This window comes from Peromyscus leucopus, chromosome 2, assembly GCF_004664715.2.
Source record: "Peromyscus leucopus breed LL Stock chromosome 2, UCI_PerLeu_2.1, whole genome shotgun sequence".
NCBI lineage: Eukaryota > Metazoa > Chordata > Mammalia > Rodentia > Cricetidae > Peromyscus > Peromyscus leucopus.
In genome coordinates this window covers 5869408-5888622 of record NC_051064.1, presented here as the reverse complement: position 1 = coordinate 5888622, position 19215 = coordinate 5869408, and the positions used below count along the sequence as shown (strand labels likewise).

At 47.8% G+C, this 19215-nt stretch overlaps 1 protein-coding gene across 1 annotated transcript in view; it reads left to right on the top strand.

Moving 5' to 3' along the window:
- The window catches only part of Znf704 (zinc finger protein 704), a 201004-nt gene that overhangs the window by 169758 nt on the left and 12031 nt on the right, over window positions 1-19215 (top strand). Inside the window, 4 exon segments of the mRNA XM_028887559.2 lie at window positions 1893-1993; window positions 7743-8010; window positions 10697-10801; window positions 18207-18304. Of these exon segments, the coding sequence (XP_028743392.1) occupies window positions 1893-1993; window positions 7743-8010; window positions 10697-10801; window positions 18207-18304 (572 nt within the window).

The following is a 19215-nucleotide window of genomic DNA, read 5'->3' as shown; positions in this document are numbered from 1 at the left end:
TTGCATCAAAAGATGAGGTGAGTGATGCCTGAGAAGCAGCAGCCATGGTTATCTTCTGGCCTCTACACACACGCGCCTCCATGTGCACATACTCGCGCCCCCACACACAATAACACATGCACAAAAAAAGAAACTGTTTGCTATTGCTAAATTATCCCCAATTGAGCTTTCCTGCATGCTGCATGACTGCAGCAAAGAGCTACAAATTAATCAGCATGTTCTAATTGTACTGAGACTTTCTCTCCAGGCAGTGGGCATAGCTCCGCAGGAGAGGACACGTGCCCACCTGAGCCTGAGGACCTGAGTTTGACTCCCAGGACCCACACTGTAAAAGGAGAAAACTGACTCCTGACCTCCACGTGTACAGCATGGCATAGGCACACCCTGTCTTAGTCCGAGTTCTATTGCTGTGAAGAGACACCATGACCACACAACTATGAAAGAAGCATTTAATTGAGGCTTGCTTACGGTTTCAGAGGTTAGTCCATTATCGTCATGGCAGGAGCAAGGTGGCATGCAGGCAGGCATGGTGCTGGTAGCTGAGAGTTCTACATCTTGGTCCATAGGCAGAGAGAGGCAGAGAAAGACTGGACCTGGTGTGAGCTTCTGAAACCTCAAATCCCACTGTCAGTGACACACTTCCTCTAACAGGCCACACCTCCTAATCCTTCTCAAACAGTGCCACTCCCTGGTGACGAAGCATTCAAATCTATGACCCTGTGGGAACCATTATCATTCAAACCACCACACCCTCATACACATACATGCGTACATATACATATAAAAACTGAATAAAACTTCATTCCAGGGGAACTGGGGAATGTAGCTGTCTTAGGGTTTCTATTGCTGTCAGGAGACACCATGACCACAGCATTCTCATAAAGGAAAAGGTTTCACTGGAGTTGGCTTACAGTTCCGAGGGTTAGTCCATTATCATCGTGGTGGGAAGCACAGTGACATGCAGGAGGTTAACGGTGCTGGAAAAGGAGCTCAGAGTTCTGCAGATCAGCAGGCAGCAGGAAGAGAGACTGAGACTCTGTGCTGGCTTGAACCTCTGCAACATCAAAGCCCACCCACAGTGACACACCTCCTCCAACAAGGCCACGCCTCCCAATAGTGCCAGTCCCTGTGTGCCTGTGGGGCCATTTTCATTCAGACCCCCACGGGAGTGCAGTGGTGGAGTACTGTGACATGTACAGGCACCTGCATCCCATCCCAAGCACTGCAGAAAAGTTCAAGTGCATTTGAGGGCACACGATGACGTAATTCCATGATACTTACCCTGCTGTGATGGGTGATTGCCTCTGAACCAGGTCTGCTGGTTCCGGCCCGTGACGTCACTAAGGCATCACGGTCATCTGCTAGGGATTCCATTACTATTCCTATTTTGTAATGGTGGCCTCAGTCAGTGTTCTGGGAGGCTCTTGAAAATGCTAAACCGTCGTTGAAGAGTGTCCTGTGATTGTACCCTGGGGTGAAGGCTGGCGTCTGGAGCAGATTCCAGTTTTGTTCCTTGGTTCCCTGAAGCCCTCTGTAACATGGAGACTACTAGCAACATCCATCTCGGGGATTAAATAAGTACTTAGGGCAGCACCTTCCCCTACTGAGCGCTTAGTTAATATTAGCCACTGCCAGGGTGACCCCAGTGGCCATGGGGACCTCTGTGAATGGGATCAAAATAAGGAGCAAAGCTTGGTTCTCATGAAGAGATGGAAGGAGTCCGAGCTTGCAAGGCTCTTCTCCAGCCGGGAAGGTCCCCGAGTGGAGAATTCAGTTGTCCAGAAGATGACGCACTGTTGCGTGTCTAATGAAGGGGAAATGGGCAGGGGTGACAAGAAAGGAACTGTGGGTGGGTTTGCATGGGTGGTGATGCTGTCTCCTCTCCTCTCTAGAACTCCATGAAGGTGATGTTCAAATGCCTTTGGAAAAACTGTGGCAAGATGCTGAACACGGCAGCCGGCATCCAGAAGCACATCCGGGCCATCCACCTGGGGTAAGGTAACCCACCCCGCCCCTCGGAGCTGGGGTAGCCTCCCAGCATGGCCTCAGCACCTCAGCTCTCAGATACTGCACACCACACTGTGCCTCAGACTCTTCCCGCTCCCTGCTATAGGGGCAGACTCTGCCCATAGGCAGCCACCAAGTCACCCAGCGGCCGAGCATCCCTAAGCTACTTTCTGAGTCACGGTATAGACAAGTTCTCAGTCTGATCCCTAGGACCACCTGAAAATGATTAGTCAAGTATTACCTCTGAGGGTCAACGATAAACTGTGCAAAAGACACAGAGTATAAGGCACACCACAAGGGCTCCTCCCCTGGGAGCTGGGAATGTACTTCAAGGAGTCCTTGAGCCCCTGGTGTCTGCCAAATGAACTGTGCTTTATTTTTGCAGTGGATGATGTTCATGACTTAGAACCTCAAAAGCTACTGTCACTCCAAGAGAGTCTCAGAATGAACCACCCCCCAGCCCCCCAAAAAAGACAGAAAGAAAAAAGTCACCACACCTTCAGTGATAAAGCCAGAGTTCGTGGTCAGGCTCAGTCTGTCGCTCCAGTGACCTCTGTTTTCTTCATAGGCTGTAAGAACCTTCCTACAGACAGACACAGTCGAGGTTAGGAACATGCAGCCAGACTCCCAGCCAGGGGCAGTGGTGGGTTACCTGTCCATGCTTTCGTCCTGAGTCTGTCTTGTCCAGGTGTCCGGGGTTTAGAAGGTATGCTGCGTAACCGTGGTCGTCACAGTGTGTAGAAGGCAAGTGTCAACACCAGAGTAGGTCTGTGTACTCAGCACGGAAGGGTCCTTTTAACAAAACGAGTGTGTGCTCTGTGAAAAGTGGTGTAGGAGACAGTAACAAAGGGTTCTAAGGTGACTGCAGTCTGCCCCCCTCCCCCGCCCCCCAGTCTGCACCCATGAAGAGGAGTACAGAAGTGGCCCCCTAAGTCTTCAGGCAGGTGTTTGGGATGCACCAAAGCTTTATAAAGCAGGTTGCCCATAAGGTCACCAAGCATCAGGGACGTGGCCGAGTGAGGCCAGGCTGTGCTACCCTGGCTGAAGGCTCTGCCTGCATCTTCAGGAAATGTCACAGTACTGTAGCGCCCCCACCCCCCCTCAGTGAGATGTCTACCCTGTCAGATCTCACGGGTTAGACTGGCATAAGCAAACAGCTCAGAGCAATTTCAAGGCCTCGAAAGAACTTGTCAGCTAGCCCTGCTAAGCAGGCCTGTGTGCTCCATGGACGAGTATTTAAAGATCCAGGATGTTGCATTCACAGTGCGTGGGCAGCATTCAAGGGTCAGCCACTTGTTGGCTTCCTTGGGATCCCTTTTAACCAGCATGCTCTTCACCGTCGTGCTGGCCATTGCACAGGAAAGGACTTCCTGAAAGTCTACAGGACCTCCAGCAAGCCTGTGCTTTCTCAGGGCCAGGGAGGAACCTTCACTTTATTCCATGAGCCCAATCATGCCACTGTTGGATACTGGCAAGTTAGTGAGCCGTGGCTGGGGAGGCATGTCAACCCCACCCAAAAACAACATGCCCTGCATCTGATGAAACTTCAGGCACACTACGCAGTCTTAAAAAGTGCACGGTTACCTCCTCCACATCGCTCAACCTCTCCTCAGCCCCCAGTCTTCAGGGGCTGACCCTCATCCATCCCCCTGGAGAATTCATGATTTCCCTCGGGTCTGGGTGTCTATTAGTAGCACTTGGCAACCAGCAGCAGCTCAGCCTGCCTGTGACTGGAAAGGAAGCAGTGGGGGACAGGAATAGAACAGGCACTCATTCCTTGTCCCACTCTCTGGGGTCCTCAATGGTATGCCTGTCAGAAAGCCAAGCCCCACCTGACCCGATACGTTACAGAGACACCTCCCCAGATGCCAGCGCTCTGGAGCTTAGAGGAAATGGAACGAGGCTGTGAGAAGCCACTGATCTGGCCAAGCAGAAAGTCGGGGCGAGAACACTTCATTTTAGTATATAGGAATTATTCAAGAGGAAGCAAGTTTTCAGTCAGCAACCTCTGGCTGTTGCCACATGTGCCCACGAACTGAGGGATGTCCCTTGCTCTCAGCCATTCCAGGGAGTGGAATACATAGTTCTTGGGAAATTAGCAAGATGGGTAAATGTTGAGTCGTGACAGTTACTTAGCTCAAAACTTTCTGTGAGAAAGCACAATTTTCTTCTACTTAAAGAAGCTTATTAAAGTCCCTGGGATAATAGTCTCCTAGTGGGAGTGGAGAAGGAGGTTTTGGAGCTTAGTTCCTGCGTTTATTTACTAAATTCTCAGTAGTGCTTCCTTTCCTGCGTCAGGTACATTATCAAGTTCTGTATGGTTACTCCATCATAAATAAAGAAGTATTCATGCATATTTATACGCTTACTCCATCATACAATAAAGATGTATTCTTGTGATCCCATGTTATAAATAAAGACACCAAGCAAGGCATGGGACCATGCTGGGTTGCCAGATCACACTCAAAGTGTCTATCACAATCTGAGCCTGAAAAATCCAATTCCAGAAAGTATGGTCTCAGCTCCCATTGCCCCAACAGCCCCTGTATCACTCATTCATGCTGAATTTGGTAGGTGCCTCCTCAGTGCCAGATACGCTGATTACATGTGGGGTGGTACAGAGATCCACAAAAGACAGCCCTGGAGAACTGTAGTCACAGTGAGAATACAAAGAGGTTTTCAGAGCCCCCAAAAAACAGGGCTGGAGAGATGGCTCAGTGAGGAGTTTTCTGAATAAGCACTGATACCCAGGAAATCAAGGTCCCCTCTTGGACTCTTAAGTTTCATTATTAGAATAATTTAAAAACAGACTCAGCTGGAAGCTTGAGGAGAATTTCATTTGAATTAAAAACGAGCCTAGGACAGGCAAGTTGTAAATCTCAGCAGCTGCCTGGAGGAAGAGAATGGAGAAGAGGATTAAAAAACAAACAGAAACCTCCTGTTTAAGTCATCATGGAGGACAGCCACAGGGGTGTGGGGAGCCACATAGTGAGGAAGAGTAAGGGAGGCCAGTGAACCAGGAAAGCATGCTTAGTTTCTCCTGAAAGAGACAGGAAAACTGAGGGCAAGTCAGGACTCAGGAAGGCAGGCAGACCCGGCAGACCCTCACAGTGGCTTGTAAGGACTGAGATCATATATAGGAATTCTGGGAAGGAAAAGTATAGTATTTCATTAAAGAGCTGCGTGTGGTGGGGCAAGTTTGTAATCCCAGAACTCAGGAGGCAGAGGCAGGCGGATCTCTATGAGTTTGAGGCCAGCCTGGTCTACATAGTGAATTCTAGGACAGCTGGGGCTATATAAAGAGACCCTGTATCCAAAACAAGAAAAACAGGAAAAGAAAACAAACCTTCAAAGGAATAATTATTCCATTTAGCTTCTTGACATGCCTCGTGGTGAGCCTTCCTTGCTAGGAGTGACTGTACCTTCCTAGGGGGTGGTTCCTGATTGACCAGCCTAACCTTGACTAGGTTAGTTCTCCACCCAGGCTGAAGATTTTATTCTCTTGACCAGAGGAAGTACTTTTCTCTTAGTGGGCTTTTAATGCTGCTTTGTCAGTGAGGCCTGAGTTAGAATCCCAAACACACACACACACACACACCCCAAAACTTAAAATTAAAAAAGGAAAAAAGTTACAAAAACACAGTAAGGTGTTAACTCAAGGGACAACTGTACTTTGAAGGGAACATAGAAGACTACAGATGAGCCCTAACCTCCCCCTTTAAGATGCAGCTAAACTGTGGTTTCTCATCTCTCATCCCCACCACTACTGATGCTTTTCAGTTATTACAGATGGCAGCATCCACTTCCAAGGCCTTTTCGCCTGCACTTTGCCAACTTTCTCAACTTTCAGACAAGAACCATAGTGGTCCTTTAAAAATAATGTCCATTTCCTAAAATTCCCAGGGGCTTTTGTAACCTCCAGAAGAAAATCTCCAGATCGCAAAGCCATCACTGAGGCCAACGAGGGAGGCCCTATCCGATCCTGCCTCGGCCTTCATTCCAGAGCTGCGGCCCTGCTGTATTAGTTACTTTTCTGTTACTGTGATGAGGCACTGTGACCAAAGCAGTTTAGAGAAGGAAGAGGTTTCTGTGGCTTACAGTTCCAGAGGGCTGGAGTCCATAGTGGAGAGGAAGGCGTGGTAGCAGGTGGCGGGAGCAGGAAGCAGAGAGAGCAAGCAGGAAGGGGGCGAGGCTGTAAACCCTCCAAGGCCACTTCTAGTGATGTGCTTCCTCCACGAGGCTGGACTTCCTAAAAGTCCTATAACCTCTCCAAAGAGCACCGCCAACTGGGGAGCAAGTCTTTAAATCCGTGAGCTTCTGGGGACATTCTCCTTGAAAGCACCAAACCCAGCCGCCTGTAGGCTCCGTGCTGTCCTCCAAAGCCCAGCCTGCGGGCCTCTGCTTGCCTGTCACTTCCTCTGAGCAGCCTGTGTAAATGTAAGACCCCTCCCGACCACTGACCTCAATTAAGGACTCTCCAGTATTGCTTAATCTGTTTTACTGGGACTCATAAAGCCTCATATACTAAATGGCTGTGTGTTGGGGATCTCTTCTCTGCCTCTAGACTTTAAAAGTTCCATCAAGCCTGGCGGTGGTGGCGTGCTTCCTTAATGGCAGCACTCACTCAGAATGCAGAGGCCCACAGATCTCTGGTCTACAGAGCGAGTTCCAGGACATCCAGGGCTACACAGAGAAACTCTGTCTCGAAAAAAAACAAAACAAAAAACCCCAAAAAACAAAACAAAAATTTCCATCAAGGCAGAGTCTATGTTTTGTTCCTGTTAGGAAGTAGAATGTTTTATATGTAATATATTCTCAATAAATGATTATAGTAAATGGATGGGTGTGTAGGTAGGTGGATGAATGGGTGGATGGATATATAGGTAGGTGGATAGATGGGTGGATGGATGGATAGGTAGGTGGATGGATGGGCGGGTGAATGGATAGGTAGGTAGGTGAATGGATGGGTGGGTGGAAGTATGTAGGTGGATGGATGGGCGGGTGAATGGATAGGTAGGTGGATGGATGGGTGAATGGAAGTATGTAGGTAGATGAATGGGTACGTGGATAGATGGATAGGTAGGTAGTTGATGGATGGATAGGTAGGTGGATGGATGGGTGGATGGATGGATGGATAGGTAGGTAGGTAGGTGGATGGATGGGTGGGTAGATGCATAGGTAGGTAGATGGATGGATGGGTAGTAGAAAGATTGCTCTAAGAAACCTTACTCTATTTTCTATTGCTGTGCCATCATAGCTGATACCAAGTAAGTGAAAGAAATGGAAGTTTATTTGGCTCATGGTTCTGGATGCTGAATCTATGACCATAGTGTAGACATCTGTTTAACATCTGGTGAGGGCTCCCTCGCTACATCTGAACCTGACATGGTCGGACAAACCGAATCTGTTAGCTTGTTTTCCTCTCTCTTTCAGAGCCACTAGTTCCATCCTGCCCCCACATCCTCTCCACCTCTCCCAAGACCCCCTTTCTAAATACCATTAACACAAGAGTTTGGAAACCACGTTACTAAAACAGCATTGGTAGTGGGCATGTTTAAATCGTGGCAGAAGCTGATGAAGACCTCCCTCAAAGGGCGTAGCTGAGTGTTGCAGGATAAATACAATAAACATAGGCTGGCGGCCGACAGAGAGGAGAAGATTCCAGGTTGAGGGAATGGTCTGCCCAAGATGGAGGCGAAGGCCAGACCGCTGAGCTTTGCTCTCTCCTGCCCTAGGCGAGTTGGAGAATCTGACTACAGCGATGGAGAAGAGGACTTCTACTACACCGAGATCAAGCTCAACACGGACTCGGTGGCCGAGGGCCTGAGCAGCATGGCCCCGGTGTCGCCCTCACAGTCCCTGGCTTCACCCCCTACGTTTCCTGTCCCGGACTCCAGCCGAACAGAAAGTCCTTGTGCCAAAACAGACACCAAGCTGATGACGCCACTGAGCCGCTCAGCCCCAACCAGCCTCTACCTCGTGCACACTGACCACGCTTACCAGGTAACTCACTAGGGTCCTTGGTCAAAATCAGTAGCCCTCAGGCCTGGGAATGCAAGATAACTCAGTGAAAAAAAAAAAAAAACAGCACCACACACGGCAGCCAGTAACTCAGTTGGTTTTTCTATTTTTCCCCTTAGTCGTGATCTCAAGCCATAAGTTGTGGCTCATGCCTATAACCCCAGCACTCAAGAGGCTGAGGCAGGAGGATCATGAATTTGAGGCCATAGCTGGGCTGTAGAGTTTAAGGGGCTGGTAGCCCAAGGTTGGACTCTTGGTAACTCAGGAGGCTAAGGCAGGAGGATTACAAGTTTGAAACTGAGGTGACAGAGCACATCCATGACCATCCCAGGCAACTTGGTGATATGCTACCATAAAAAAAAAAAAGGCAAAGGGGTCGGGATGTAGCTCAGTGGTACAGAGTGCTTGTATCATTTGTTCAGTCTTCAGTGCTGCTGAGGGGGAAGTCATGATCTTATTCAAATGGACCCATAGATTATTCTTAGGCTCCCCAGAGCCAGCTGAAGACCCAGTCCCTTAGAAGTTGTTCAAAGGATTAAAACAAAAAACAAAACCAAACCTTAGCAGTGTAAAGCCCTCAAGTTGATGACTGCTATAGCTTACAGGTATGTGATACGTGAAAATTAAGCCAAGAGTGGTGGCACGCATTTTCAGTCCCAACATCTGGGAGACAGAAGAAGCAGGAGAGCTCTGTGAGTCTGATGCAGCCTGATTTACAAGAGTAAGTTCGAGGTCAGCCAGAGCTATTTAGTGACACCCTGTCTCAAAAAGGTAAAGTCAAGGGGCCATCAAGATGCCAGCGTACAAGTAAGGCTTGCCACCAAGCCTGAGGAACAGCGTTCAACCCCTATGACCTACATGGTATAAGGAGAAAAGCAACTTCTGAAAATTGCCTTCTGGCCACCTACATAGGCACCATGCCACACGTGTGTCCACACACAGTACATTTATTTAAAAGTATTGTTTGTGTTTTGAGGCAGTGTCCCTCAGTATCCCTGGCTGTCCTGGAACTCACTAGACTAGGCTGGCCTCAAACTCACAGAGATCTGCCTGCCTCTGCCTCCCAAGTGCTGGAACTAAAGATGTATGCCACCATGCGTAGCTAAGTTAAAATTTTTAATAAAAATTAAAATAAAAAGTTGAGCTTTGCTTGGCAAGCTTTGGAGCGATGACAGAAAGCCTGTACCATGTAGCTGGGGTTTCAGCATCCCCTGCTTCTAAGTAGGTAGCTAAGCCTCTCAGAGTACAATGTTCCCCAACTCAACAGTGTCAGCACCCCAGAAATTGTTTCAAATGGAAATTCTTGGAACACTATCCACCCAAACCTCCTGGGCCATAGCTGGAAGTGGACCAGAAGCCTAAGGCCTTAGAAATAAATCCTTCAAGCGCAGGCCATGGCTAGCCCAACAATTGCAGCTAACTCATGCAACTTCATAAAAACCTTCCTTGCATTTTTGAAATTACATTTCCTTACCTATTTGTAAAAAAAAAAAAATCCAAATAACTGTATAATGTCTCATTAAATTAAATTGAAGTAATGATTTTAATCATTCTGATAGTTTATATGACTACTGTGGCTTTCCACTGTCATAATCACATAGAGCTGGGCATGATGTTGCACCCTTAATCCCAACACGTGAGAGGTGAAGACAGCCTCAGCAATGTAACAAGTTTGAGGCTAGTGTAGGTCACGTAAGACCCATCTTTAAAAATAAATTAAAAACAAGAAAGGGGGGGGGATGAACATTCTCTGTCTGTAGACTTCTTTAACTTTCATTTTAATTCTCAAGAGTGTTCTTATTGAGTCATCTGGAGCATGAATGAAGAGTTTATGGATATTTCTGTGAATTGCCAAAGTATTTCCCAATGGTGTCAGATACAAAACCACTGTAACTAGCTGAAATATTTGTAATTCACAAACAAAACACAAGTAAGCCTGGAGAAGAGAAATGCAGTCACTTAACATATAGGCTTGACTCTTGTTATCTCAGTTATATCTATTTGTTCAATTTTAAGGCTTTTAAATTTTTATTAATTTTGTGTTTATTTTGTGTGTATGTACATGTGGATGCACACACATTTGACACATTGCATGTGTAGAGGTCAGAGGACCTTGCACTCTGTGGTCCTAAGGATTGAACTCAGGTCTTCGGGCTTGTCAGTAGGTACCTTTATTTGCTAAATCATCTCACTGTCTCTTAGCATGTTCATGATACACGGTTGTGCAGTGAATGTCATCGTATCCATTTTCTTAGAATCAACCCTGAGATGTGAGATGTCTAAAACAATGAGAATTTTAGGACATATCACTGAAGTACACTCCTAAAATATTTATAGCTTACATGTACCCTTTTCCAAATTTATTGTTCAGGTATTTATTTCCTAATTTGATTTTCAAGAATTACTTGCATATATCCAAAAATAGATATATGTGATTAAATTTCAGAAACTGACAGCCAAAAGCCGTTCCCTATACCTCAAGTAGATTGCTTAGATGTATAGGGAAGGCTTATTTCTGGTTGCTCTCTTGGACCCTGTTGAACCGGCCTGCTAGAGTACATTACCAGGGCCGCCCTGTGTGTCCCTGCAGCCCAGCTTTGGTAAGGAGAGCTAAGACACCATGGACAATCACTCTTTCATGCAGTTTTCTCTACCTCCTGTGTCCTAGGCCACACCCCCGGTGACCATTCCGGGATCTGCTAAGTTCACCCCCAACGGCAGCAGTTTCAGCATCTCCTGGCAGTCCCCTCCAGTCACATTCACCGGTATTCCCGTAAGTACCAAAGCGCGCTAGGTGGGCCAAGCCAAAGGTCCGTGCAGAGAAACAGACACGGGAAAGATGGAGTCGGTGCCCAGAGGCGCCACCACGGTTCGTTTCTTTTCTTTTTTGAGGTGGTGTGTCTCGAGTAGCCCAGGTTAGCCTTGAACTCTAGATAGTCAAGGATGGCCTTTGAACCCTCACCTCCCAAATGATGTACTATAGGTGTACACCATCATGCCTAGTTTCCAAAGACATATGCTTCTTTCTCTCTTTCTTTCTTCCTTCCTTCCTTCCTTCCTTCCTTCCTTCCTTCCTTCCTTCCTTCCTTCCTCTCTCTCTCTTTCTTTCTTTTTTTAAGATTACTTTTTTTTTTAATCTGAGTGTTTGGCTTGCTTGCATTTCTGCGTACCACATGCATGCAGTGCCTGTGGAGACCAGAAGAGGGCACCAGATCCCCTGGGGCTGGAGTTACATATGGATGTGAGCTGCCATGTGGGTGCTGGGAATTAAACTCAGGTCATCTGGAAGAGCAGCCAGTGCTCTTAATGGCTGAGTCTTCTCTCCATTCCCAGGTATATAGTTCTGAAGTGACACTTGTAGATTCATCAGCAAGCTGTCTTGTGATGGGTATGGCTTCTCAGGAAAAAGATGTTTTGACTGATACTTTAGAAAGCCAGAAGAGAGCGTTAGCTGTTGATTATGGAGATGTATTTTGTGTTGGTGCTAGAGGTCCATCTCCAAAAGACTGTAGCATTAGCAGCTTGATTCACACCTTTTCTTACAGACAGGCTGATGTTTGCCATTACAAATTACTTCCTAAGTTTCATTAGTTTGACATATTGTCTTGGAGGTATGCCATTTGAAGATCTCAAAATTAAATAAATTGAAATCACTCTTTTCTTTCAAAGCCTGAGCAAAAAAAAAAAAAAGTAAACAAATGCTAAAAGTGCAGCCAATAAACTCAGTGTGTTAAAGGATTCTGATAAATCACTGTGAATTAGCTTGGCTCCTAACAGTTCGTTTTAAAATATCCTAGGTCTTACATAGTTTTTCATAGAACACCAAGAGGCCCGCCTACCTGCACAGCAGCCATGCTCAGAGTGTGACTCCTGATAAGGTTCAGAACTAGGCTCAGGATAGACGTGTTAAAACCTTATTTTTTTCTTCCCTCCCTCACGCCTCCCACACTTACACAGAGACCCCACAAAAGCAACTCCTTGGCAAGCCCTGCCAAGTTGCAGAGGTCCCAAGCTTATAAAGGTGAGTAACTGGGCAAACTCGGTGTGCTCTGCCCAGGCATATTTACCCAACTCCATAAAGGGATCCCTGGCAGTGAATAGCTCCTGCTGATAGCCCTTAGGAAGCAGTGGATCCAGAAAACACTCTTGTGATTTTCAGCACTGCCATAAATATGGAATAATTACTAAAGCCACTGAACAGTGGTGGCCTGTAACACGGATTGCTAAATGTCTTATTAATAAAAAAAACCCGGAGCCAGATATTGGTGTGAAAGTGGAAAGATCAGAGGGATAGAACAAGCCAGCCACAAGTTCTTACTGCTAGGAAATCCTCAGCCTGAGAGAGAGCTACTTCCTGCATACTCACATCTATATACCTTTCTGTGCCCTGCCATCTTACTTCCTCTCTCTGCCCAGCTCTATCACTTCCTGTCTGTACAGACCTCCAGACCTCTATGGTTACCCATTGCTCAGATTAAAGGCATGTGCCACCATTACTGGCTCTGTTCCCAGTGTGGCCTCGAACTCACAGAGACCTGGATGAATCTCTGCCTCCCGAATGCTAGGATTAAAGGCGTGTGCTACGACTGCCTGACCTCTATATAGTGGCTGGCTTTGTCATTTGATCCCCAGGCAAGCTTTATTTGCTAGAGCACAAATACCACCACAGTGGCCGCTGGCCACTCTCAAGGAGTGAACTTGGACATTCTTGTGTCGGTTTTCTTGTGGCACAAACATTTCTCCACTCCTGTGGCCATCAGATATGAACCATTTCCCCTTAGTAGACATAAAAGGACCCTGAGCCCCTTGCCGTTTGCCATTAACCCACCTGTGATGGCTAGTGTTGGCAATTTGACAGAATCTAGAATGACGTGGGAGACAGGCCTCTGGACATGCCTTTGGGAGATGATCTTGTGTTAATAGAAATGGGAAGACTGGCCCGTCATGGTGGCACCATTTCCTGGCTGAGAATCTAGACAGTATAAATGGAGAAAAGGAACAGGACATGAGAAGAGTATGCATTCATCACTCCCTGCTTCCTGGTGCTGGACACAATGTGTTCCCTGCTTCAAGTTCCCACTGCCTTCAGTTCCCCATCAGGACAGAGTGAACTGTGGACCAGAACCAACTCTTTCCAGAGTATTTTATTCCAGCAACAGAGGAAGGGGCTAAGATGCCTTCTTTGATAGCCTAGTGTATTTAGTTACTTTCCTGTTGCTGTGACCAAATGCATGACACATGTGAAGGAAGGGAGGGAGGGAGGGAGGGAGGGAGGGTTTATTTGCTCTCAGAGTCCACCGTGGTGGCAGTAGGTGTGGCTGGTGACTGGGCATGTTGTGTCCACTGTCTGAAGCAGAAAGAGATGAATGCTGATGCACCACATGCATCCATTTGTTTTCAGCCAGGGCCCAGGCTACAGGATGGTGTCACCTGTAGGAGTCTGAGGGAGTCCGGCTCCTACCTTTCCCACCTTTTCTAGGGTTCTGAGGAGGAGGAGGAGGAGAGAGGAATAAGAAAATATTAGATAGAAAGAGAGGCTGGGTGGTGGTGGTGCACGCCTTTAATCCCAGCACTCGGGAGGCAGAGGCAGGCGGATCTCTGTGAGTTCGAGGCCAGCCTGGACTATAGAGTGAGTTCCAGGAAAGGCTTCAAAGCTACACAGAGAAACCCTGTCTAAAAAAAAAAATAAAGAAAGAGAAAGAGACCTAGCCGACGAGAAGAAAGACAGAAACACAGGAAAGCTTCGGGAGGGACTGGATCACTACCCAACGGCCTCTTCATTTATTCCTTTTTTATAACATGCCAAGGGGAGAGGCAAAAGCCCTCCCCCTTGCTAGATCAAAGCACACTGCACAGCCAAGTGTAGACTCTTCCAAACACCTGGTAACCATGCCCATGACCAAATCATCTCCTTATGCAGCCCTGCTGGGTAAAGCAAGCTCAGATTCTCTTGCCCTGGGTAAGATCTCACTAGGAAACCTCTGTGGGCTCCCACAGCTACCCACATTCAGAGTCGGTCTTCCTCCCTCCCTTCTGCCTTTCTGGAAACCCATCCCAGAGACACCCAGAGGTGTGTATTCTAGATGATCCTAAATGCTGTCACGTTGACAGTGAAGCCCAGCCACGGCCACACCTGCAGTGAAGCTCCGATTCCGGTTCCAGCCACAGGCTGACAGTGTAACAGGTCCTTGGTTCCCGCCTTTAACGCCGGAAGACTTCCCAAGCTCATAGGCCATTCTGCTCACCTGGTATGAAAATAAGGACAGTGTGAGACAGTGAGAACTTCGGGTGTCTGCACCGCTGTCATGACCAGGCACACTGCTGTGTCTTCCACTGCACCCTGGTTTTCAGAATTGAACGCAAGGCCTTGTGGACTGGGCAGATGCTCCCCCGTGAAGCTGCGTCCCTCTTTGCTCTGGTTATCTGGATACACAGTCTCACTCAGTTGTTCAGGTTGGACTTAAACTCACATACAGCCCAGGCAAGTCTTGAATTTGCTACCCCAACTCGGGCTCCACAATGCCTCGCTTCTGCTGTGCTTTTTTTTTTTTTTTTTTAACTAAACCATCATAGAGACATCATTGTGGTTTGTAACCAGCTGTCCATCCTCCAAGTTCCTAAATGTCTCTGTAGGATGCCAGCCAGGACTCCTTATGCTGTTTGTGTTCCAGCAACGAAATCTTAGAACTCTTCCATGGACACTACCGCTGTCTCTACTCTCAATCTCAACCACCACCCCCCTTTTCTTTCTTTACAAAATGTTTCATTTCTGTGTTGACTTCCAGGAACATTCTAGCAGGGAGTTGCACATAGATGGAGTGTCTGGGTAAACCGGGAATTCTACCTCCTGTGGCCATTTCTCATTTATTCTTTTCGTTTTGTTTTGTGTGTATGTGTGGTTTATATACATGTGTGTGTACATGTGTGTGCACATGGTGCATAGACCAGATGTTGACATCAGTTGTCTTACACAGTTGTTCTGCACCTTGTTGTTTCAGGCAGGCTCTCTGAACCTGGAGCTTACCAGGGTAAACTGGCTGGTGGGCGAGCTCCAGAGATCTGCCCGGCCCCCACCTCTAGCACGAGGGTTACGGATGCACTGCATGTCACTGTGTCCATTTTACATGCGTGCTGGCTTCCACACGTAGGTCCTCACGATTAGGCCGCAGGCACTTCAACAACAGCTGCGCCTCTCCCAGCCTCCGTCTCCCATTTCCCATTTATTCTTAGACCAGAGAATTTCCAGTCTCTCTGGTGTGTAATCTGCTTCGGCCAAGACTTAGATAAACACTCCAGCAGTCAAACTTGCCATTCCTATTTTAAGGATCTGGGTATATTTTTAAGAGCTTTGTTTGACTCTAGAAAGACAGGAATGGAGCACAAAGACTATTGATTGTGTTCCTGAACTCCCCGTCCGTGCTGTCAACGAAAACAGAGTCGGACGTCTGCTGCTCCTGCAGGTGGCTTTTCTGAACCGTCCATCCCACACAGCTGCAGGCTTCGAATGTCCAGTGACCTCATGCCAATCAGTAGCTCACAGAGCCAGGCAGAATCCAAGAGCATGAAGTTTCCCACTCTGAAATGTATGTTAGCTCCAGATAGCAATTCTCAAATTTTTAAATTATAAGGAACAGTAAGGATGGGTCTGTCTAAAAATTCCCAACACAGTGGTTTCTGATTTATAAAAATCTCTTCTGTTTTGTGCTCCCAAACAGATGCCCAGAGGTTGTCATCCTGGGCTAATGGTGCCTTTCCTCCCTCGTCTCGGAGAACCCTGGGGACACAGCCTAGAGAAAGTCCTTCTGAGCAGTCCCCAGGTCTACAGGCTTTTGCTTACTTTTGTGCTGGATTTCTTGAGTCCCAGCGTCAGAGCCCTTCCCAAAGCATGGCCATGAAGACTCATGTCTGCAGACACTGCTGGCCTCCCATGCAGACTTTTCTAGCCTGAGCCGGGGAGTGTGCAGGAGAGCAGGATACGCCTAATAACAGCTTTCCTTCTTGTCTTGTCCTGGCGGCCGCTCTGCTCTCCTACATCCACAAGAATGCCTTTCTCTGTTGTTTTGACTGAACACTAAGGGCCCTTGGCCCCTTCATCCCAAGCTACTACAACAAAATTGCATAGGCCGGGCAATGTAATCAGCAGCCGTTTATCTCCTGGTAGCTGCAAATCCAACCTCAGGGCTTGACTGTTTACTTCTGATGAGGGCTCTCTCCAGGTTCGGAGACGTTCACCACGGGAGCTGGGTCTTCACCTGCCTTTTCCTCAGTGTGTACAGTCCATAGTGAGAGGGAAGTGGGGGGGGGGGGGTCAGAGAGAAGGTACACATGCATGCCAGCCCTCTGGTCTCTAGTCTTGTTGAGCGTGCACGTGTGTGTACATTCCTATGTGCATGCATTCGTGTGCATGCAAGTGTGTGGTATGGTATCCCTTCTTATAACAACACTAATCCTATCGGATCAGGGCCCTACCCTTAATTCCTTGAAGGGCTTATCTTTCGACATATCTAGACTGAGGATTTAAATTTCCAACATAAAATTTTAGGGCAATTGGGGAGGCCAGACATGCTTGTATATGCCTCTAGTCCCAGCACTTGAGAAGTAAAGACAGAAAGATCAAGAGTTCAAGGCCAACCTCAACTACATAGTAAATTTGAGGACAGCCTGAGCTATATGTTCCCAAAGAAGTAGGGTAGTGAATAGAAAGACCAAGCTTCATTTGGGGGTGATATTATAGTTCGGATATGAAGTAACATGCCCCCACAGGTTCGTGTGTTAGATGACTTGGTCCCCACCTGGCGAAGGTTCCGAATGTTGTGAAACCTTTAGGAGGTGGAGCCTATCTGGAGGAAGTGGATTACCACAGGCAGCTCTCAGAGTTCATACCCACCCCCAGCCTGACCTGCTTTGCAAACTATAAATCAGAGCAGGCCCGGCCCAAGCTCCCACCCTGCCCTCTCCCAGCATGGTGGACGACATCCCTGAACTGAAGCCGGGATAAGCATTTCCTGTGAGTTGTTCCTGCCATACATTCTGTCCCAATCACAAGAAAAGTAACTAGTGAAGACGCTTGGGCTTTGTTTTTTATTGCCTAGAAACAGGGTTTTAAATGCTACTGAGAGATTATTCCAGTCAATATGACAGAGAGAAGATCACAAAGAAATTTCTCTAAAATAGATACAGAAAGGCATCGGGGATCCGTATTACTGCTCCCATGTGAGGCGCAGTTAAAATCCCTGGCTCTAGCTTGCATGAACTCTGACCGCAAGCCAGGCACGTGACCTTTCTAAAGCAATCTCCTGCTGCTCCCATAGTGCCTAGCACGAGGCTAACGTGAGGCCTTTCCTCTTACTGCTACAGTTACAGGTAAACAGCGAAGTCAGACTTCCTGTTTAAAAAGTGCTCCATCAAGCTCAAGTGTCGTCACTACCTGGTCTGAGAGATCAGCCATGATTTCAAAAACTGTCGTGTAGGGTTCTTTAAACTCAGTGGAAGCCCTATCTACTCAGTAAGCATGTTGTGGTCACATAACCTAATAATTGTATTTATTTATAAATAATAGCATACAGTACTGTCCACAGTAGTACAAAGTATATTTTATAGACAGTAAAATGTGAAGGTTTGAGATATGAAGCCTCAGTGGGTAGACTGCTTGCTGCGTAAGCCTGACACTCTGGAGTTCTGTCCCTGGAGCCACCTGAAGGTGGCAGCAGAGAGTGGGCGATCACTGTAATAGCCCTGACCACGTGGGTGCTGAGGGTAGGAGTGTGGACCTTTGGAACTTGGAGCTGGAAAAGCCATTGTGTGGCCCGAACTTAATGGGCTTTTCTGTGGGCATTTGGGAGATAATAATGATGACAGAAAGGCTGCCAGCAGGGGCACTCAGCCCCACTCTGTGGGCTCTGGGACAGGTTAAGTGACAGTCACACATTAGTCGGCAGGATCCTCCTCACGCCATCAGCTGCACACCTCACACCAGCTGCGGCCCTCTGTGCACTCAGCTCCAGAGTTCCTGGCCTTGCCCGTTAATCTTAACCTTCATTGTGCCTCACACAGCTGAGAACAAAACAGTTCTCCTCCGTGTTTGATGCTCAAGGACCATGGCCCACACCACCGAGACCTAGTGAATGTGTGGGAGGGAGAGTCTGCCGGGTCAACCTGATTTTCCTTGTGTTCACCAGGTGTCTCCAACACATCACCACCCAGTGGGCTCAGGAGAGCAGAGACAGCACGCCCACACGGTCCTGTCCTCCCCGCCCAGAGGGACAGTCAGCCTAAGGTATGGTTGCTTGACGCTACACACTTCACCTCAAAGGAGTTTCCTAGGAAACAGAAAAATAGCAGAAAGGAACCAAACGATGACCTCTTGTGAAATTTCTCCCCAGTCTGTGAAGCCTGCCTTCTTTCATTCCCATGGTTGCCTGTCCAGTAACTAGTAAAGGGCACTTTCAGTGTGGGGGACAGTAACGGCGGTCGCTGTCCTGCGTCCACTACTGTCCAACATAAACGACAATTTACAGTCTTCTTCTAGACCCAGGAAAGTCTCCAGGGAAGCCTCCAACCAGACTTCGGGACACTGGAAAGAAAGGCACACTGAAAATTTGGAAGAACAGTGCTGTTCTCTGCTGTTCTGTGTTTTATTTTTTATTTTTATTGGTGGTTTTGTTTGTTTCGCAGGAGGGAGTATTTGGGGGGGCACAAAATTGTGTGTGTGTGTGTGTGTGTGTGTGTGTGTGTGTGTGTGTGTGTGTGTGTGTCCACGCGCAAGGGCACACGTAAGCTGGTACATGTGAGTATGGATGCGTGCATGGTGCACCTAAGTGAGCAGAAGACAACTCAGGTGTTGGTTGGTCCTCTCCTTCCTTCCTTGGACAGGGTCTCTCATTCACCCACCGACATGCCAGGCAAGGTGGCCCAAGAGCTTGCCGGGACCTTCCTGTCTGCCCCTCCCGCCTTGCTGCTTATTGCTAGGGTTACAGACACGTGCCGTCATGTCCAGCTCTGTATAGATTCTGGGGGTCCAAACATTCCTTGTGCTTGGACAGCAGATCCTCCCCCTAGACCCACCTCACTCCCCGGTCCCCAACACTTGTCTTTACTTCCTTAATCTTACAAAAATGGCCAGATGAGCATTTCCGTGACTGAAACTTAGAAACTGCTTACGTACGGCAGCAGGTAACTACCCAGCAC